The sequence below is a fragment of the Sorex araneus genome, chromosome 2 (assembly GCF_027595985.1).
Source record: "Sorex araneus isolate mSorAra2 chromosome 2, mSorAra2.pri, whole genome shotgun sequence".
Taxonomy (NCBI): domain Eukaryota; kingdom Metazoa; phylum Chordata; class Mammalia; order Eulipotyphla; family Soricidae; genus Sorex; species Sorex araneus.
Window position 1 is genome coordinate 159579305 of NC_073303.1, and position 23180 is coordinate 159602484.

At 35.8% G+C, this 23180-nt stretch overlaps 1 protein-coding gene across 1 annotated transcript in view; it reads left to right on the forward strand.

The window, feature by feature from the left end:
- ABI3BP (ABI family member 3 binding protein) overlaps positions 1–23180 on the forward strand; it is a 235619-nt gene that overhangs the window by 148785 nt on the left and 63654 nt on the right. Inside the window, exons 20-35 of the mRNA XM_055127020.1 lie at positions 4248–4295; positions 5138–5218; positions 6904–6966; positions 7085–7159; positions 7838–7885; positions 10252–10311; positions 11152–11241; positions 12512–12535; positions 13310–13408; positions 14699–14761; positions 15891–15974; positions 17206–17259; positions 18615–18674; positions 19654–19737; positions 21189–21245; positions 22214–22297. Of these exons, the coding sequence (XP_054982995.1) occupies positions 4248–4295; positions 5138–5218; positions 6904–6966; positions 7085–7159; positions 7838–7885; positions 10252–10311; positions 11152–11241; positions 12512–12535; positions 13310–13408; positions 14699–14761; positions 15891–15974; positions 17206–17259; positions 18615–18674; positions 19654–19737; positions 21189–21245; positions 22214–22297 (1074 nt within the window). The remainder of the gene's footprint in view (positions 1–4247; positions 4296–5137; positions 5219–6903; positions 6967–7084; positions 7160–7837; positions 7886–10251; positions 10312–11151; positions 11242–12511; positions 12536–13309; positions 13409–14698; positions 14762–15890; positions 15975–17205; positions 17260–18614; positions 18675–19653; positions 19738–21188; positions 21246–22213; positions 22298–23180) is intronic.

Sequence of the window (23180 nt, forward strand, 5' to 3'; positions counted from 1 at the left end):
TTAATATGTTTGAGTTACTAATTTTAATAAATCTTTCTCAATACAATTATTTCTGTTACTAAAGAACAAAATTTGAAAGCCTAAAAAAAATACTTCAAACATCAGTTCTTATTTATATAATTTATACACATTATTAATTTCAGAGGTTTTATAAAAATATTTTTTAAAGGGAATTAATTCAAATAAGACTAGTACATGCTTATCATTCTTTGGTGTTTGAGCAAAGATAAGTCTTATTTTGACATTCCATCTTAGAATGTGGAAGTGAATGGAGTTCGATTCCTTTGCCTACTAACTTTGAATCACAAAAGAATATCCACATTTGCCCTTTAATTGTAAAAAAGATCTGCTGGGGGCAACTGGGGAAGAGCCCCAGCGGTTCTCCCCATTGGCCGCCCCTGGTTCATGGTTCTTGGGCCATGGGGCAGACGGAGGAGGAAATGAGGGCCAAGCCAGGTGCTTGATCAGTTGCCCTTTATTTCATTCACTCCTGTATCTCTGCTTCTCTCCCGGCTCTCTATCTCGCCCCCCCAGCTCACTCTTACAGCCTAGTTAATCCCCCCCAGCATGAGGGGGTTGGGGCTTATACATAGGGTTAAAGTTCTTTCCCTCAGGGGGTGCTGCTTCTAGGAGGGATTCTCTTTCTGCAGGATACCCGCCCAATGGCAGAATCCCATTGGTTTGTTTCTCCTCTCCTTGTCCAACAAACATATAAGCATTCATAATATTAATCATTTTGTATGGACACAATAAGAGATGCATTAAGCTTATAGAATTGCTCTCCAAGGGCCATCTCGATCTCAGACTACAGTGCTCAGGCCAGATTAGTCTTTCCTATCCCTAGCAGGGTCCTAGTCTCGTTGTTACTTTTGGATCATGGCAGCATTTGTCCATGATCAAGTTCTTAACCTATAGTTAAGAATCGTGGTGCTTTGGTCTGGCCCATTTCAATGCCAGGGTAGCTGAGAACTTGCCCTGGGTCCTTTCAGTCCGTCGTCGGGACCCTGCTTTTGGGGTGCTAGGAACTAAGGGCAACTGAGTTGAGAAAGCAGATGCCCGGGAATGAATAATATTCAAAGCCAATTAAATCCCAAGTTACAAAAGCATAATATTGCCTTCTTGTGTCTATACAAAAGGGACACTGCTTTAAAGTAAACTATTCAAAAGACATAAGGAGAGGAGAAAGACAATATTAACTTACAATATAAGTTCAGTGTCCTAGAAAGATCTCACCTTACAAATTAACAGAGTCTGATTAGGGGGAAAAGCTAATTAACTATTTGGGGAAGAGAGCATAGAGAAGTGGTTACAGATAAACAAAGGAATGGGAGTGACTGGGGAGCACTTTGATGGGTGTGACCGGGATAAACCTAGGCTCCTTGTAGCTATGTTACCCTACATAAATGACAAATGCAACTGTCTCGGAAAGTATGCCAGGAGCAGCCTCATGGAACAGAAAGTAACAAGTGAATCTTTGCAACCATTGTTTGAGTTTAAGCTTTTTGAATTTTGCTTTTATTTTAAAGCAAGCACCACCATGAAAACTCTGCTGAAAATTTTGTTTCTAGCCAAAGAGAATAAACCACTAAGGCTTTCTGATTCAACAGAGTCACCACCTTTACACCCTCTCCTCACACTCTGATTTTCCATTTCATGTTCCATGCAGGCTGCTTTTCCTTTGGTTTTCCTTTGTGGTTAAACTAACGAGTAAAAATCTACAATAGTTTTGGCTTGTTTTATATGCAGAATGCAATGCTTTCTTAAAACAAACCCTAGCATCTACCATGTCCCAACCTGTGTATGCCATCTAATTGGAATGTTTCCTTCAGTGAAGTTCATTTTTAAGATGGTAATGGCATTTTATTCTTAAGTTTTTAACTTATTGAAAAAGAAAACCTGAGGGCCGTCCAATCAACCGTGCCTGTTTTACATGGTGCTTTGTAACAGTGAACAGTTATATGCTGTTCTCATCACTGTGTCACAAGTCATCCCGTTGCTCATCGATTTGCTTGTGCAGGCACCAGTACATCTCCATTGTGAGACTTGTTACTGCTTTTGGCATATCGAATACGCCATGGGTAGCTTGCCAGGCTCTGCCGTATACTCTCGGTAGCTTGCCAAGCTCTCCGAGAAGGGCAAAGAAATCAATCCAGGTCGGCCGCGTGCAAGGTAAATGCCCAACCCACTGCTCTATTGCTCCAGCTATAGATGTGGTTGTTTGTAACTTAGCTTTTAGTGTGCAACATTTTTATTTCATTACCCATTGTACTTAATGTTGTTTTTAATTTTATTCATTTATTGTCTCTGGGGTCACACCTGGTGGTGCACAGGGCTTACTCCCAGCTCTGTATTCATGGATCATTCCTGATAGGACTCAGAGGAGCTTCTGTAGTGTCAGGGATCAAACCTGTGTCAGTGGTGTGCAAGGCAAGCGCCAACTCACTGTACTATTGCTGCAGCCCAGAAGGTTGTATTTTAAATATTTGTCAAATTGTTAAGAAGAAATCTTGTTAGAACAGTTAATTGCTTTGATAAATACTGACTTCAGTATTTTTAATGGATGGGTGAATTAGAGGCTTAATCAAGGGGTTCTTGAAAATAATGTTTTGCTTTAGAAATCTATCTTAGGAAACCATTGAATATTCTTTTAAATATCCCAAACAGATATTGCAACCAAACTATATTCAGTTATAAATTGTAATTTACATATTGCCCATATGAATGAACACTGGACAGTTTGCTGTCTGCTTATTAAGTAATAACTTCGTTCAACTAATTCAAAGTTTGGTAAAATATAAAACTTTAATGACATGTTAATCTGCTAAATTAAAAGGGACTTAATTTTTATTTGAAGCAATGTACCTGCCATTAATAACTACTAGTAATTATGGGAAATACCACAAGAAAAATTGTGCCCCATTTAGAATGTAAGTTTAATTCCTATCTTAATTTAAAGAGTATCAGGTCCATTCATTCTGTAAATTATTAAAAACTAACAGAATTCAGACATAACTATAGGTCTGATGGATCTATTACTCTTAGAATGAACCTGACTGCCCACTAAGAAAACAAAATGGCAGCCAACAGATCACTCAAAACTTCAGAGGCAACCTGACCTCTCTTTAAACTATCTCTCAGGCCTTAGTATCTCCTTAGCAGTCAAGAATATTAGGAAATGGAGGAAAATAGTTCATTAGCAAAAGAAACTAGAGATATATATGTAACAGATAGTACTTGCCTTGCATGAGACCACCCAGATTCATCCCTGACACCATGTATGATACCTGAAGCCACACCAGAAGTGATCACTGAAAGTGATCACTGAGTGCAGAGCCAGAAATAGTACCTGAGGATAGTCAGGTGTGCTATATAAAACTATTAAGAAATTGTCCTTTAGGCTGGAGTGATAATACAGCGGGTAGGGCATTTGCCTTGCATGCGGCCAACCTGAGTTCGATTCCCAGGATCCCATATGGTCCCCTGAGCACCACCAGGAGTAATTCCTGAGTGCAGAGCCAGGACTAACCCCTGTGCATTGCCGGGTGTGACCCCGCCCAAAAAAAAGAAAAAAGAAATTGTCCTTTAGATACTTTCAACTTTTGCCAGAAGATCCATACATTTTTCAAGACAACAATATTCATACTGATTTTGATTAGAAACTTTATTTATTGACCTTCCTTATATTTGAAGAATATGTTCTCAACTTGCTTTAACCTAGTTATTTTCAGTGGAGAATTATAGATTTCCTGGCACATATGTATGCTTTAATTTTTTTCAATAATCTTACATTTGCAGATTTTCTTAAAAAGTATTATGATATTTCCAGATCAAACTATCCTATTGTGTTGCTAGGAAGTCTGTTCAAAGAACAATTTTTTAAATGACCTCAAATCTTTATAAGTGCTTTTTCTTCAACAGAGTAAAAACAGTCCTATGATGTCATCTTTGCCAGTTACCCATATTTTTCCTCAGAGCTTAAGCTGTTCATCACTTTTTTCTCGTCACATATTCCAATGAGGTTCATGCTCTTTTTTCCTCTCAGCTCTCATCCCAAATTAACTGGTTATATTTTGCCCAAGTTGTCTAAAAACACAAGAATCAAATTTTAAAATGAATTTTCTATTTGGATGAAAGTTTCCTTTTTTATGTTTGCTAAAGTTAGTCATTAACAACCTAGTACTTTCCATATTTAAATATATTTCATCACTTTTCCTCTGATTTTGATTCCTCCATGATTTTTCATGCAATGTTAGAACCTGGAGTACTGGAAACCAAACCTCTAACAACAACATTAGGTAATGCAGTTACAGTGGGAGTGACCTGTTTCTTTTCCTTACTCCTGTGTCTTTATTGACAGGCTTCCATTAATGGGTTCATCCGTCTGTGTCTACTTGTATGTGTACTTACATTTATGCATGTCTTTGGTGTTCTCTGAAAGGAAAAAATTTCGATCCTTTCAAACCATCTAAGTTTAAGCTGTCCTTCCTAAAAATATTTCTAAATTTAAAGTGTTTTGCACATATTATTTTGATGTTTAATGTCATTTAATGCTTAAGTGTCTTTAAATAATGTTGTAATTTAATTATAGTTTTAATCAGATTGTCAGTTCATGGGGCCATACAGCGGATAGAGCACTTGTCTCACACTCAGCTGACCCGGTTTGATCCCTGACATCCCATATGGTCCCTTAAGCACCACCAGGAGTAATTCCTGAGCCCAGAGCCAGGAGTAATAAATAACATTGCTGGGTGTGGCCAAAGACAAAAAAATCAAATTGTCAGCCAAATAAATTCTATTTCTTGGTGGCATCTTAAAAGCAACTTTTCTCATGTTCCTTTGGAACATACGCCTCCAACAAATCTTCTTAACCTATATCTCTAAGCTATATAAAGTTTTGAGATGTTCCACTTTAGAAAAGGAAGAATAGAGACTGCTCTTGAGTAGTAACTGCTGGTGTGTCTCTGACCAATTCTTCAAGACCTCACTTAATTCAAGTAACAAATGGAAGTTACATAACAGGGGAGACACATTCACAGTAAATCACATGTCTTAAATGTGCCTCCAAAAGATGCATAGTACTGATTGTCAGCTTGGACAGGCCTGCTCTTCTAGTAACTAGTTGATTTGCTTTCTTCAGCTCCAGTAAAGACCAACCGACCAGGTCGCCGTCCCCGCCCTAAAACTACACCTAGTCCAGATGCTCCTTACTCCAAACCTGGTAAATTAAATGATGAGGGTCCTAATTAATGTAAGAATATAATAGGCCACTACTGATTTAATTGCTAGCTACTAATGATATAACTGGGCGTTAGGAAGCAGAGCGGTTGATTTTTATTGTTAAGTGTTTGTGCACATTGTCCTGATTCCATTTATGTTTTTGAACTTATATATTTTTTATATTGGGGTGGTTATATATATTGAGCTGTAAGCCGATTCTCTGAGTGGAATAATAAGTAAGTGTCACTCTAAAACTCCCATTGGATGCTTATCCATAGCAGATGAGGTATCAAAAGAGAGGTGCGAAAGAAGTAAATGGGAAAATCATATTCAGAAAAAAGGTATTATTTAAGATTAAGTAGTAGTATTTCGTGCCTCTGATGCCACTTCTTGACATAATTGGTGGATTTTTGCCTCTATAACTCTGGAACCTACTGAGGTACATCCGGAGCTCTTGGTGCCCACAGTCGGTAATTTTATTCTTCTCCGGTTTCTTTCATGGATTGTCGCTTTGATTCTCCTGTTACGCACACAGGCATGACTGCAGTTCTATCATCCTCTTACATTTTCATCCTCTGCTTCTTTCACTGTTTTTCTTTTTTCCTTCTGGATTTGAAGAACCTATCAAGCAGACTTCTCAAAGAAGACTGTGTGCATATTTAGGGAAGGCTGTGATCTTGAACACGAAGCCTGGTTCTCCACATATGTGTGTCATTCCAGCACATGTGCCCTTGTGTTGAAATACACCACTCTTTCTCAGAATGGGGTCTTCTCTGCTATTCTGTTAGCTTGCTCAGCCTACATCTAGCAGCTCTGACTGAGGGTATGGGGAAAGGCAGTACAGTCCAGGGGTCAAACTCCAGCCTCCCAGAATTCGGAGCATGTCCTCAACCCATTGTCTGTGCTTATTTTGGATTTACAAATGGCAACATTTCATTACAGTGCCATAATTATAATTCCATTGCTTTACTCATTCAGTCTGTAAGACTTTTCTTTTTAAGAGCTGCCTGACATAACAGCTTCAACTCTTCAGTTTCTTTGAAGTATGTTTTTAAATATGCTTGGACAATTAGAGGCACATGGTGTTCTTGATCTAAGAACCAATGTCAAATGGATTATCTCTGTAAGTTGGAACATTAGAAGTTCCCAAGCTGATGTGTTTGTTTTTACTACTGAAACAATTGTTTTTATACTCTGCTGTTTGATTATAATTATTTCATTATCATTTCTCAGCGTTTATAATTTATCTTAATCTGCCTCTGCCTTAGAAAATTTCAGAAATCCAAATACATACAGCTTTGTTTCTCCTTTAAAATTTCAAATGTTTAAGGGTAATTTTCCAGGTCTCCTACTAAACAAATGTCATAACTTTTATGTTGCTATTTTTATATTGAAGAAACCCATCTATTAAATATAAAATGTTATTCATTTTTAATTTACTTATATAGGAAAAAAGTGTTATTTTAGTTCTCATAACAGTACCAAGGGCACATTTTGAATATTTTTAAAAAATTATTTCTTTTAGAAAAACTAGTAAAATATGAATGTATTTTCCCACTCTTCCCACACCCTAGGGGTTAATTTTTGTTAAGTTTTAGATATATAGTAACTTTGCTTAGATATATATGTTATTAAAGTAATAGCAGCAACTATGACATTTATGCTAATTTTTATATCTTTTTTTAGCACAAAAACCATCTGTATTACCTGAAACTATACATATATCAGATGCACCTCAAATACAAACTGGTAATCACTGCTTTCAGTGCTTTGATCTCTAGCTAGGAAAACAGTATAAAAAATCATTAATTTTCACGGGTCATCCCTCTACCACAGCACTAATTGTTGCTCCTTTTTTCCCCTTCAGATTTAAAACCACCAAAGCAATTTCTTCCTAAACCCCAAATAACTGCAAAACCAGATATGTCACCAACTAAGTCCGGTAAACATAATTTCCAATGCTTTAAGAAGATTTTCCTTTAGGGTGGTGCGGAAATTGTTACCAATGTGTAATATCAAATACGGAAATCCAAATACCATGATTTTATTCATTGTCTTCTCAACATAGCCACACTATTTTAAGTGCTATATGAATAGATAGCTGTATGATAAACTAACATATTCTACATGGTAGTATTCCAGTAGGCTCTATTTTCTTAAACCAGTGACAAGATTTAGTCTTTGAATTCTTTTTTGTGATGCACAGAAATCTGATTATCTGAATGAATAATATACTTGAAAGTGGTTTTAGCCATCAACTAAGCAGTGCTTACTGTATTCTTTCTTAATAGGAACAACTGAAAAAGACTCGATCAAGAATTGACTCCTCTTAGATAATCAATTGGCATTTTAAACAGTATCTATTAGTTGAGATATTTCCTACCAAGTAAGATAATCTTACAGAAGTTCTAAAAGCTCAATTATTTTGCCACTAAAATTTTCTTCTGAGGTTCTATCTAATGTAAAGTTATGATTTACTAGGAGCATCTCATAATAAATAGGCCAATCAAGAATTTATGTAAACTTAATGAGGCTTTGGAAGTTCTGAATTAAGCATTATCGAGCCCCTAACATGTACTGTTTCTTATTTTTATTATGTCTGTTTATTTTTATGACACAGTCTTTGAGCCTGTTACATTTGAGGTGGATTCTTCCTCCATGCACATAGGTAACAATTTCTTATTGGTCAATTTTTTGTGTGTGTACTTACTTCTCTTCTCTGTCATCTGTATTCTCTTTTGCAAATGATCATCATCCATCATCTCTTTTATTCATTGTCAAAATTGTTTACTATTCTCAAAAGGGATCTTTTTAAACAACATTAGGTGTTCTTACATCTGCAACTCCACTTATAGCTCCTAAATACTGCTTTCTTTGATCATATCAAAGTCATTTATATTGCTTGTAGCACTTGATGCTGTCAAGAGTCCAGCCTTCAAATCAGGAAGTTTTTGAGACCACTGGTCACATGTGGGTCATAATTGTCTGGGTCATAATTGTCTGTTTCTCATAAGTGTCTTTTTCTTTCTTGATTTCATGCCACTCAAATGCAACTGGACATTTCTTTTGACAAATTCATCTTGTGATACTGAATTCCAAACAAAAACGGGATCTTATCCCCTTTAAATTTTGTTTGAAGGACTCTACTTTGAATCTTGTTTTGTTCTCATCTTATTGTTGTGGCTCTTTCAATCTCTTCTGCCTGTCATGTTTTTATTAGTTCAGATTATGCTCTAATGTAACTTTATAATGTGATACCTTAGAGAATCAGAGAAAAAGTAATCTCCATGTAAGTGTTCAACAGGTATTCAATGATCAGCTGTCTTACTATTACATTAAATCCGGGATTTAATGAAGATCAATTTTAACCACTAATTTAAAACCAAGGAGTTATAATTCTTTTTTTATATAATAAATTCATTTATTTTTAATTAATGAATCACCATGAGGGTACAGTTACGGATTTATACACATTTGTGCTTATGCTTCCCTCATACAAAGTTCGGGAACCCATCCCTTCACCAGTGCCCATACTCCACCACCAGTAAACCCAGTATCCCTCCCATCCTCCCCAATCCCATCTCCCCCCACCCCACCCTGTCACTGTGGCAGGGCATTCCCTTCTGTTCTCTCCCTCAAATTAGCTGTTGTGGTTTGCAATAAAGGTGTTGAGTGGCCATTGTGCTCAGTCTCTAGCCCTCATTCAGCCCGCAACTCCCTTCTCCCGAATGGCCTTCGACTACATTATAGTTGGTGATCCCTTCTCTGAGTTGCCCTTTCCCCAGAATGTGAGGCCAGCTTCCAAGCCATGGAGTCAACCTCCTGGTGCTTGTTTCTACAATTCTTGGGTGTTAGTCTCCCACTCTGTTATTCTATATACCATAGATGAGTGCAATCTTCCTATGTCTGTCTCTCTCTTTCTGACACCAAGGAGTTATAATTCTTAAGTTTTATACAACATGTAATTTGATTGTTTCAGAATATTGTAAAATTGCAGAAATCCTGTCTTTTTTTCTAGATTAAAAAATTAATTATTTTCAGCTATTCTTAATCATTTTGATTGTGTTTCTAACTTAAAAATAGGGAACAGAGTGATATTAAAGAGGGTAAGGCATTTTCCTTGCATGTGCCTGTCCTGGGTTTGATTCCCGGCAGACCGTATAGTCCCTTGAGCCTGCAGGACTGATTTCTGAGCACAGAGCCAAGAAAAAGCCTGAGCACACCAGGTGAGGCCCCCACAAACAAAATACCCCCTGGCAAAAAGGTCAGAAAAATTATCTCTTCATATCTATTTGAAGTAAGTGAAAATAAAAAGAGAAAATTATCAACATTGTTTAGAAGTGATGTGGGGGAGAATAATGAAAATAATTGAAAGATACTAACCCAGTAGTGTCACGGTTATTATGGAGAAAAGACAGACGCTTATCTTTTGCATAGTTATCACAGATTTCCAATAAGTTGATTTGAAAACAATCTCACCATCACCAGCTCTTAAAACAGAGCAGAAAGATAGTACAGCAGCTAGGGCTCTTGACTTCCACATGGCCAACTGGGTTCAATCCCCAGCACTTCATCTGGTGTTTTGAGCACTGCCAGGTGTTATTCCTGAGCACTGCCAGGTGTGGCCCCAAAACCAAAAATTATAGCAGTAGGAAATAATAATAGTGGTAAAACTTAAAATACCAATCAAAATTTCCTACTAGGTTTCCTTAGTAATTTAAAGTAAAAATCAGACAACTAAAAGATTTTTAGATTCACATTTCCAATATAGTAAGAATCAAAAAATTAAATACATGAGAAAAATGAAAAACTCTTCCTTTACCTCATAGTGATAACAAACTGCAAATTATATCTAAAATTAGATCTGTTTTATGAGGTAAATGATTATCAGAGACCAGCCATTCTTAGAAAATTGTTTTTCCAGTATTCAGAAATGCTTTTCAAACATTAGAGTTAAGGAGGTTCTTTTCAAGATCATTTTCCTTTTCCTATGTTTCTTTAATATCAATTGTTTATTTTATTGCTTTTTGTCAGTTCCGGCCACAGACTTTGAATCTTTAACTTTAACAACTGAGGCTCCCTGGACAACGCTGGGTAATGACCTTTGATGTTTTAATCTGATGCTTTTCCTGCTCACTGACCACCAGTCTAGTCCACATCTCTCTCAGTCAAGAAATTTTCCCTTTCATAATATTTTCTCATTATATCATACAATTCGACTATATTCTCCATTTTTAATGTAGTAAATATGTTTAAATACATTGCTTAGACTACAAGGAAGCCTGTATGCTACTAATGCCAAGGATCTGTATTTAATTTTCCCTTGTTTACTAATACTTTACAGAGCCTGAAATTCTGCTTATTGCTCTGCCTTAAGGCTCAGTTTCAAATACAGTTAGGAGTCTGTGACTCCATAATTATCTGTTGTAGTTGTGTGGGCATCAACAGGGAGTTGTTTTGAAGTATATGGGAGATTTTTATTGTCTGCCAATAATTTTAAGAATGAAATATACTTATTTTAACAATATGCAGGGATATATGCCTAAACCAGGAATTTTTATCCCCAGTAGTTGAGACTGTCTCCTTCTCTATAATGTAAATGTATTAAAACTTCCTTTCGAGTCAGAGCTTTGAAAATCCTGTATCAGCAATAATAACTAATTTTTGGAATTATTAAACTTCTTTATGCTTTCTCGAGAGACTTATAAATATATACGGGCCCCTACCTCAGTTTTTTGCATACAAATAGCTAAAAAAATCTTTCTAGGCAGAGACACATTTGTCAAGATTCAAGGAGACCCGGCAAAAAAAGATTTTAATGTTTAAGATAAGAGCAAAGTTGTAGAAGCGAATATTAAGAAGCTAGCACCATATGTGAGCTTTTCTTTGGTTTCTGAAATCATAAGAAAATATTAATAATTTTCATTTCTTTAGTTCCAAAAACAACCCAAAAAACAAGAACGCGCCGTCCCCGCCCCGACCGTAAAACCACACCAAGCCCAGAGATATCTCAGAGCAAACTAGGTAAATATACGGTTCCTGGTGCCAGTGGAAACCCTTTATGTGTGATATTGGGATGGCAGTTTATTCTGCCACTTAGGCTACTCCTAAAGTGAAGACTCAAGTCATAGAATGCAGCCACAATGAGCAGATTATTTCAGTCAACCCCTGTAACTTATGTTATGTGGCACCTGTGTCTTTTATCAGCTTCTCTGACCAGTATATTTACTATTTTATCTTTGATTCTTAATAAAATTTTTCCTTGCTAGCAGACTGAGTTCAATTGGTTACACACTTTTGTAAGTGCCATGTCAGACTTTGTATGGAACTGTTTAGAAATAAGTGACCTGGGTTGGCTGAAAAAGAAAAGAGTTGCTGAATGAATGGTTTGTAAATAAATAAGAATGTAGTCCAAAGTAACATACTTGTTGAGCTTTGCCAAATGTTAGGCACAGACTTAATCTCTTAAATAAAAGATCCTTGGGGTGATAAACTCATATGGACCTTGAAATGTAGAAAGTTTGTAAGAGTTTGTTGACTGTATAGGCAAGAATGGCATAAACAGGTCAGAAGGTGCCACATGTAGAGATGAGAGCAGGATGGAAATTTAAAATGAAACCCAACTGTAGAAAGGAGAACGGTTCACTCAGCTTGTTCCAGACATGTTGGTCATTGGTGCTGCTTTTCAATGGGCCCATTAAAAGGGCCTTGAATACCTTACTTCAGTGATTAGATTTGAGTCCATTGACTGGAGTACTCTCTCCTATCCTCCTATGTGAGGTATTTTCTATACTTATGCCAAGGATCCACTGATGAGTTTCACAGAGTACTGTTTCTCTGATTGCTGCTCTTTTTTTTTTTATATATATACATCTTTGTTTGGATAGAGATTTGGGGTTTTTCCCAACACGGAAGAGCATTTGATTATTCATTATACCATCTACTTAAATATATAAACAATTTTTCAACCTATTTAAGCCAGAGATTTGTTTTCCATTTTAGTATGTTGTTATATATCTAATTGAAATTATTCATTTCTAATAATTATTAAGAATTGCTATTGGATATACAAAGGGCCTTCTAAGTGGAGTTTTCTCTTATTAAATTTGTAGCTAAAAGTGGGGAGTTAGAATGTATATAACTAGTTAATTAAAACAGATATCTTTGTGCCCTTTGAGCCTTAAGAAAAAAGTTTTTGGTTATTAAATCAGTTTTAAACTTGTGTACTTCAGATTTAAGAGTTTAATCACACTTTAGTTATTTAATATTTTTCAATTTCCATTTCTTGCTACAGACCCTCAACCTGGGACATATGTAGGTAATGATCCTTTTTGTCATTCAGCAAGTAATTTTTATTATTCACTGTCAGACTTATCTATGATGCTGTGTAGATGATGGTAACCATTTGTTTTCACTCAATTACATATTAAATATTTCAAAATTCTTTAACTATTAATGACTTTTCATGAAAATATAGATGGACTTAATTTAATCTATATATCCCAGTTCATATCTCATCATGCTGATCTGAGTCTCTATTCAGCTAGTGCTATTTGTTATAGCTAAAAAAAAAATGATTTTCCTTATATCCCTTAGACAACCAATACAGTATCTATTATGATGCAATCAAGTTCCCATAAGCATCGCATTTTGTGTATTAAAGTTCCATTTAATTATTTTCGTTTATTTATATTTCAGCGAATTTCATATACTTTAGTAATTACCAGGTGGAAATTGGCCTAAACCTAGTCATTTTAAATTATAAGTGAATGCTCTACAGTAGTTTGAACCCCTCATGTCATCGTTGGTTAGCAGTAATTTGTAACTACATTTTGAATTAGATACATTTTTAAATGATAGTGCTAAATCTTCATTTCCTTAACTTTTTGTATAATTTATATTTCTGTGTATATCTGGTTATAAAAAGATTCTAACAATATACTAAAGGAAAATTTTCAAACCAAAGTAACCCCTGTATCCTTTCAAAGAAATCCTGACAAGTTTAAAAAATATCTTAAAGCCATATCACAACATGCTTTTCAGAGTTTATGGAGCACGAACGCTATATTAATCCTAACTTTTCTTTCTTCAGCTCCAACAACAACCACAATTACAACCACAAAGAAACCCCGGCGTCCCCGTCCTAAAACTAAAACCACACCCCAACCAGAAGTGTCTCAAACCAAACTGGGTAAATATGTGGTTTCTGCTTTAAGGAATCTAAACAGCCTACCCTAGTTGGGACCCCAAATTTTATTCAACAAAATGGACACATTCTGTATAACATTAAAAGTAACAGCTACTAGGGACTGGAACGATAGTACAGTGGGTTACACGTTTGCCTTGCAAGCGGCCAACCTGGGTTCATTCCCAGCATCCCGTATGGTCCCCTGAGCACCACCAGGGGTAATTCCCGAGTACAAAGCCAGGAATAACCCCAGTGCATCGCCGGGTATGACCCAAAAAGCCAAAAAAAAAAAAAAATTAACAGCTACTAATTTTGGGAATGGAAGAGATCTGAACCACTCATATTTCCTGTTTTGGAATCTTCTTTATCAACAATTATTTACTAGCTTACTATTTGATCTCATTCATGTATGAAAGATAGTATTCTCAGTGAATCGTTGGGCCAACATAATTAAAGTCATTTACTTCAGTTAATCCTCTAGTATACCCATAATCACATTAGTGACTGGGAGACATATCAAAAGGAAGTATGTTTTATTTCCCAGTTTGTATCATAGTTGTAATAAGAAAGGTAAAAAAATAACAAGGCAGCACACTATGTAAATGCAAAATAATTTATCCAGTGATAGAAAAGATTCACGTTTAAATCCTAGTAAATATTTTGAATAGAGAAAGATCTGGAACAATTAGGAAAAAAATCAGTACAGAACTTGAATGAGTAGAAAAATGGCGGAAAACAGTCTGAGAAATAGGAAATGTACTGAAGTTGATGTCCCAGAGAACAGCCTATTGCCCTCCCTTTAAAGTGGGCCCCTGAGAGAAATTTAATTAAGGCTGAGATGTCTATTCATGAGCTTAAATTTCTTACCGTGGGTTTCAGTGATTTTTTTCTATTCTGCATAAGTTATGCATTTTCTGTTCTTAGAACAAAAAGATGCTGCATCTAATAGGATACCATACAGTTAGATGGTTTTCACCTTATTATATTGAAAGTCATTATTTTCAGTAGGACTTAGTCTCTCAGTAAGCATAGATTTGGATTTCTTTTGGGTATTCTCTATGTGTGGTGTACAGACCCTAGGGTGCCCTGCCCCCATTCCCACCTCCCTACATCATCCCTATATTTATGCCCCGTGTGGGATTCAAGCCCCTAAGTAATCCGTCTTTTCCATCTTCTGTTGCCCACTGCTCTTTAGAAACATTAGAATCATCATTTTTACTGGTAAGATGAATTTTCAGTCATCTCAAGCACTCACAAAAATCTTTTGTGGTTTCTTTTATTGCTTTTGATCAGTTCCTCCCACAATCTTTGAACCAGGTGTTCTTAGAACTGAGGCTCCTCCGGCAGCAACACTAGGTAATGGCATGTCACCCACGTCTGTCTGCATCAGCTTTCTGTTCATTTCCCATCCATTTCATCGTTGTCCTCATCACAGTTTCATCGTTGTCATCATCACAGTTTCATCGTTGTCATCATCACACGTTGTCATCATCACAGCTTGTTCTGCTTCATGGGGCTGATGTCATTCTCTATCATCATTCAATACTTCAGTACTTTTTGGCTAGTTTTGTCAAAAAGTACTATTACAACTTGTTTGTTTTCATGAGAAAAAGTATGAGCTTAAGTCATTATCCATACATGCACTCTAATGCTATTGAATTTGTAGCTTCTCATCCCTCATGTAATTGCTTAATCATCTTCTTTATTGCTGAGTTTCAAACATAAACAATGGGGGTTGGGGGCGAATATATCTATCCCTGGTAGAAGTCAAGTGCATTGTCATGGTTTCCTATTGTATAACATAATTATTGTGAGGGTGTAAATACCTACTATTTTAATATCTTCATGATTCTGTTTTTATTTTTCTTTTAATAATAAGAAATTTCTTTGTTATTTTTTTGAAAGAAAGATCTGGACCGATCCCCATTAGAATTCAGCAAGATTTGGGGGTGTTTTTTTAACCAAAAATTCCTTTGAGAATCTTCTTGAAATATCCTTTAGCTCATGTGTCTGTATAAATTTTGTTTTTCAGAGAAATAAATTATATCAAGATGCACTTGTTAAAGAGGGGAAAACATTTTAAACTCAAGAGAAAAAGTTTCTCTTAAGGAAACTTAAGGAATTTTAATTAGTATAATCTTATCCACAGCTTCTGAAATTAAAAGCACCCTATTAAAAATAATAATTAAAAGCACCCCATTGCACTGTAGCACTGTAGTCCCATTGTTCATCAATTTGGTTAGTGGACATCAGTAACGTCTCCATTGTGAGACTTGTTGTTACTGTTTTTGGCATATCGAATACACCACGGGTGGCTTGCCAGGCTCTGACATGTGGGCAAGATACTCTCAGTAGCTTGCTAGGCTCTCGAAGAGGGACAGAGGAATTGAACCCAGGTCAGCCGCGTGCAAGGCAAACGCCCTACCTGCTGTGCTATCACTCCAGTCCAAAAGCAACCCATTAACCTGATATTTTCCTCCATTAGCTACCAATGTGCCTCAAAGAACTCGTCGCCCACGTCCCAGGCCTAAAACCACATCAAGTCCTGAAGCCCCTCAGACTGAAATGGGTAAATGTGTAAATATGGTTGGAAAATGCTGATAGTTCTTTCCAATGGGGTCCAAGAAAGCAGAGACAGTTAGAGTCAGCAGCTGCTTCCACACCAGAACAAAGAATACAATATGGTTAGAGAGGTTTTACTTGGTAACCATATTCCTTACACTTTAAATCTTCTCTTAAAATATCTACTTGACTTTTCTTTGACAATATCCATGAAAGTATAAAATAATTTAAGAAACTGGAACAGCTACAGAATAAACACATTTGACATGAAAAAATTCTTACCACTATAAAAGTTGTGTAAATCATGATTAAGAACTAGTGTGAGATTCAATAAATGCATTCTATAAAAATCTAGACAGTAAATAATTGGAGCTTGTGGGCTGTATTGTTTATTTTTCATATTGTTCTTGTTCTTTTTTTTCTATAACCACTTAAAAATGGAAACATCATTCTTAGCTCTCAAGGCTGAATGGAAATAAGCTATGGGCAATATTTGACCTACTGTTCTAATTTGTCAGCTTCTAGGCTTCTGGTTTAGTAAAACAATTAGGATTGACTCTAATACTAAAGCAGATTTTAACCTTAAAATCAGTATATATTTCTAAAGCTGGAGCAAGAGGGATGGAAAAGGTACAGAAAGTATGGACACATGTGAAATTCAAATAGAAGTAGAAATTTCTCTGATGCCATCCGTGTTCAGATCAGAACATTTTGTTGAGATTATGCATATAAAAATAATCCATAGGATCAGATGAGAATGATTTTTTTAATGTTGAACTTAAATCTAGGACTTTGGATTTCATATAAAAATCATCAAGCTTACCATGGGCATTGCCTTCCCATATCACATACCAAATAGCTGCCCCTTTTATCTTCTCTTGAGTAACCTATCTGGGCAAAGATATGTTCTCTTTTCAAAGATGGGTTTTCAACAAGATAGGTATGATCTACAAGATAGGCATTTTTACTTAGAGTAACACCATCAAAAATAAAAGAGAGCAGTAAACTAAATTTCAGGGGTATTTATAAAGAGACTTATCTATGTACTAAGAGTCCCTCCTAAGTAATAAATTGGTACACGTAGGAGATACCACATACCTCACCTCATTAGGAACATACTGTTTGCTTAGTGCTCTGGATATGTAACCCTGTAAACTTACTTCTGAAGTTACTATTCTGAGACTGCATAAATGTTTAACATAGCATTATTTTTTAACTTTTATTTTGGTTGATTACAGCTACAGTCCTTGAACCAGATATTCCTATAAAAGAGATTCCAGGGACAACTTTTGGTAATACCATTTGTTTTACTTTCAGCAAGCGCTTTTGGTGCTCATTATTAAAACCATTTATTCTTTTTTGGTACTGCTCAATTATATTCTTTGTCTTAGCAGAATAGAATTCACGTAAAACAAGTTGCCTCTTTTTAATAAGAGGACCCTGCAAGAATCTACTACTTTAAAACATATTATGAATTTTTTTGTATATTTTGTTTAACCAGAGTTCTCTGGTGAGGCTAAATGTCTTGTACTTGTGGAGGTGTCTTGACCTTGATTTATGCTAACTAGGCAGTCATTAGGAAGTTTCTTTATGCATCCCGGTACATCTATCATTTTTTAATCTACCTGGTATTTGTTGTTGCTTCTATTATTCTTTAATAACATTTGGTAATACATTTTTAATCATCTTGACTGTGTTCTTGGCCTAGATCATCACAGCTATTTTTTGATATTTGTGTAATAGCTGCCAGATATTTAGGACATTTTTCTGCAACAATAACCTATAAACATAGTAACTGTTTTGCTCAGCAAAAACACAGAAGTACAAGACTTCTACTGTCTTCTTTAAGATGGTTGGAACGATTTTTAAGTAAATGCCTTGGGACTGAAATGGGTATGGTGCTTGCCTTGCCTGCCCTGCAGGAGACCCAGGTTCAATCCAAAATTGAATCAGCACCCAAAATGATTTTCCACCCAAAATGAACACAGAGCCACAAGTAAGATCTGTGCTCTGCTGGGTGTGACCCAAAAACAAACAAGCAAAAAAAAAAAAAGGATATAAAATTAAATGCCCTTAGGTTCTTTTAAGACTGCTTACTTAATGAAGCACTAACTAGAGAATTGTGAAACAGAGGACAATAGTAATCACTGTCTCATAAAATGAGAAAATCTCTAGCTCCAATATGACCAAGTCTGAATAAAAGAATTGATTTCCCATTCTAATAGTTTTCAAGAGCTGCCATTACAAAATACTACAGACCAGATGAAAAAACAATGTAAATCTATTTGTTTTTCTGTGCTTGAAGCTGTAATATCAGCAAGTTCATTTTTTTCCTGAGTCCTCTGTACTTGATTTGAAGTTTGCTGCCAATTTACTATATTCTAGGGTTCTTTCTTCTGCCCATTAGCATGGAGGTCTCTGTCTCTTTTTATAAGAACCTCAGTTCTATTGGACTAAGGTTCCACCCTTATGACTTCATTTATCGCCCCAGTGTAATCACAATGGTAATTAGGACTTTCACATGAAATTTGGGGAAATTCAATTCATTTCATAATGCCCTTCATGCTGAATATATATTTTTAGATATTCTAGAGACAATTGCAAGAGTTTTTCATTTAAAAAAAATGTATTTATTTTATTACTTTAGTTCCTGTTACTGATCTTGAGCTTGTTACATTTACAACTGAGTCATCTGGAACAACACTAGGTAATGATTCCATGTCCTTTGCTGAGTGCTTTTGCTGAACATTATAAACTTCATCTCCATTATGGTCACCATCATTCTCCATTGTCATTCAATCACTGCCTTAGTCTACAGAATACTGAAAAGCCTCTTAGAAGCAAATTTCCTTTTGTTTTCACTAGCCCACACTGGCATGAGCTTAATTCAGACTATCCCTGCTGTGATGTGCATTTGACACTGCCATGCTATCCATCTTGTGTTTCAGTACACAGTATTCTCTACTGAAGTTGAGATTTAAACATTGAGATTTATTTCTTAACCTAGCCTGGCCAGCTATACTTGTTCTTATGTGTGTTTAAATGTCTATATCTGCTTGCATGCTATTTTTTACTGGCAATACTTTAAGTAATGATGAGCTTTAGTACGCAGTTGACATATAGGAAAATATTCAAGAAATTTTATATTACCAGCCTTTTCCACTATATGACACTACCCATTCCTTTCCTTGCACCAGTTGAGCAGCTGTTTTCCATTTCCCCATTTGGAAGTTCTGTATCTCATCCAAAGTTCTAATTGTCATGTGTTGAGTGTGCAACTTAAACTGCGCATATGATTTTGCCTGCAAGGTACTTTCAATTAGAAGACATGTTCCTAAAATACTGAAAACTTAAAACTATAAACAAAATTTTCTGTAAATTGGAAAATGTAACATTAGGAAAATCTCTTTCCAGTGCTTATAGCCCTGAGAGCTATAGTAGTCTCAAGCCTTACTATCAATAAGTTCTTAACAAGATCATCATAACCCTACTTATTAATTTTTATCTATATAAAACTTATAAATTGATAACTGCATCCATGCTTAAGTGATTTATATGATTTTTAAGAATTTTCATAAGCTTATTTTAAGTAAATAAATAAAAGCATTTCTCCTGCAGAGATTTCCAGATGAGTTTTAACGCAGTAATTAAAAACAAGTAGTAACGTAGGAACTTTTTTTCTGTAGCTACCAAAACATCATCGAGAACCCGACGTCCACGTCCCAGACCTAAAACCACACCGAGCCCTCAAGCTCCTCAGAGCCAACCCGGTAAATGTGTATACCTTAGTTTAAGGGAGAGCTCCTGGATCCCAGCACCGTGGGGACGCAACACACTGCAAAATTCTTTTTCTAAGTGTGAAGTTATGAGGCATCATTATTCAGTGCTCCTCTGCCTAGGAGACAAGGAGTGGGTAAAACCCACTTAGTGCGACAACATATCATTCTATGTAAGAATAATCTTTAAAAACTATGAAGCTAGTGTATTTTAGTACATATCTGTTCAGATCTTAAAAGTAAAACTTCTTGAACAGAGCAAATATATTCACTCAGTTCAAATAAATAAATGACAAGTTCCTTGCATATGCCTGGACCTATATGGACAAATATCTGTAGGACTGTCATATCATTTCTAAAAACAGAGTTTAGGGCATGTTTATAATATAAAAACAGTAGGCATTCACCTTGGAAAGAAAAAGATGGAGTGGAACTCAATGTGGACCTTAGACAGTAATAGGATTTGAATGAATGGAGGGAGCAGCATACCAACACAGAGACTGGTGGTATTGGGAATGGGAATCAGAGTGGTAGTCTTTCTGCCTGGAATAGACCCCACACACTGACACAGGTGCTTGTTGATGTTGCATTTGGAAGGAGACAGACAACCACTTGAGAGAATGTTTAGGACATTACTCTAGCACTGCACTTAAATGAGTTACAGATATTATTCTCTTTTATTTCTACTTTTTATTTCAATCATCTCTTACTTCTACTTTGTCTGGATATAGTCTATGGAGTATGACAGACTGAGTGACCAACTTTATTCTGATCTCTCATGTCCTTTGATTGTAACAGTAGTCTCAAACCTTACTGTAGATAAGTTCTTTTTTTTTTTTTTTTTTTTTTTTTTTTTTTGCTTTTTGGGTCACACCTGGCGATGCACAGGGGTTACTCCTGGCTCTGCACTCAGGAATTACCCCTGGCAGTGCTCAGGGGACCATATGGGATGCTGGGATTCGAACCCGGGTTGGCCGCGCGCAAGGCAAACGCCCTACCCGCTGTGCTATCACTCCAGCCCCTGTAGATAAGTTCTTAACAAGATCATCACAGTCCTACTTATTAATTTTTATCAATATAAAACATAAATTGATAACTGCATCCATATTTACTTAAATAATTTATATAATTCTTAAGATTTTTATAAGCTTATTTTAAGTAGATAAAGGCATTTTTCCTGCAGAGCTTTCCATATCATATTAATGCAGTAATTAAAACCTAGGAGCACTGACTTCTTAAAGATGATTGGGATAATTAAAAAGCTAAATCTAACACAACTTAAGTCTATAGTCTGGCCAGTTCTTCAAAGAGCAATCATATACTCATTCACTCAATTTAATACATTTTTTAGTAAAATAGGTGATATGCGTTTAAATTTTGTTTGGTTGTAAATATTCTTTTTCATGTATATTGAATTTTCTTTGATTTGCTGTATTTTTGGTCAGTTTCTGCTACAGTTCTTGAATCTGTCACTCTTAGACCCGAGACTCCAGGAACATTAGGTAATGGTGTACTATGTTTTTAATTCATCTGATACTGCTTATCTTTAAAATCATCAATTCATCTTGCTTCATGTGACTGACATCAATGTCATTACTCATGACCATCATCCATTTGTATTCTTCTTAAAACTATGCAAAGTCTTAAAACAAATTACTCATTTTAAATGAAATCATTTATACCTAAAGCTGCTTTAGGATACTTATTTGCTGTGCAACTTATTTGAAAAATGTCATCTTTTGAGTAGTGTTAGTGATAAAACTGATTTTCAACTGTCTCATTGCATTCTGCCTCTTATCTCGACAGATTAAAGCCTTTAAAATGGTAACAAGACCCAGAAATTTTAGGGGTCTTGTTTTTCACCTTGTATTTCTTTTTTTGTTTTGATTTTGTTTGTTAGTCACTCCCAACAATACTCAGGGGTTATTCCTAGTTCTGCACTCAGGAATCACTCCTGGCAATGCTTAGAGACTTTGCCGGGGATTGAACCCTGGTCAGTTGCATGCAAGGCAAACGCCTTACCCACTATACACATCTCCAGCTCCACATCTTTAATTTCTGATTTATGTAGTATTTTTTGTGTTGCTACTCTATAGTTGATCTATTTTCATTTTATTTTAATAGTTATATAATTTTATAGGTAAAAGATTAAATTACAAATCCCATATTTAGTATGTCCATTTTTCATTATCATTGTTTACCAGTGAATTTTAACCTTTTTGCTATGTTATCAGCCTACCCTCTGAAACTTTTATAATCTCTAATCATTTCTTGAATTAAAAAAACTATGCTTATTTTCAAAGAAACTTCTGTGATAGAAGAAAATGTTTAAAGCGTAGATGTGACAAAGAAATCAGATTAAAAGGCAAATATCTTATCAAGTAGAAAATTTAGTCATGTTTTCATCTCCTAAAACTTCCAGAACGATAGGTGATGTAGTTATATATAACCTAAGAATTTCTTCCTTCAGCTTCTAAAACATCACAACAGACATTTCGTCCACATCCCAGACCAGAGCCTACACCAAGACCTGAACTACCTGAGTCCGAACCAGGTAAACGTGTGTTCCTGGTTTAAAGATTCCTGGCAGAATAACCCAGCACAGTGCAAAGTGTAGCATCACTTGTTCGGAGGAACCAATACTTTCCGTAATGGGCCAGAGAGAGATAGTACAGAGGTTAAGGTTGTATTTGCACACAACCAACACTTGTTCTATAGATCTCAGCACCACATTCAGTCCTCCTCAATGCTGGTAGCAAGGATTCCCTGAACACAGAGTCAGAAGTAAGTCATGAGCACTGCTGGATGTGACCAAAACAAACAAATAAATGAGTAAAAGTACAATTCATAATAGGCAACAGTTCCCCTGTAGAGATGCCAAGAATAGAGTTAAGGTGATCCGTGGAGCCATTTTGAACAAGCTATTCACTTATTCTGTCACTACACTTTATTTACTTCCATTTAAATCCTACAAATATATAAGCAATATATAATTTCCTTTTTAAGGAAATTACACATTTTAGTTCAAATTAGCAAATATTAGCATTTCCATAAACCCTGAATCATATTAGTATAGTTTGGGGCAGAACATCAGCTGTAGGTGACATATTTCAGTTCTTAGACCTGAAGACAGTTGAGAACAAATACCTTTCCTTTGTAAATAAAGTAGAAGATGGCATTAGATAGCACCTATGAGTTTTGGTTGATAGCAAAAAAAAAGAGAGAGAGATTTTCTAGGTACATTAATATCTGAAAATAGGAAAGATTTAGAAAGTCAAATTCATTCAAATGGTACATGGATCAGAGAAGAAAGGAGAAATAAAATCAGAAAGGGGGTATGTAAGTAGAAAAGAGCTAGAAAAGAGTCTAGTCTTCAACCTCATTTGTACCTTGATTGCTCTATGAACTCCTATGGTAGTCATTTCCTTATCTTGCCG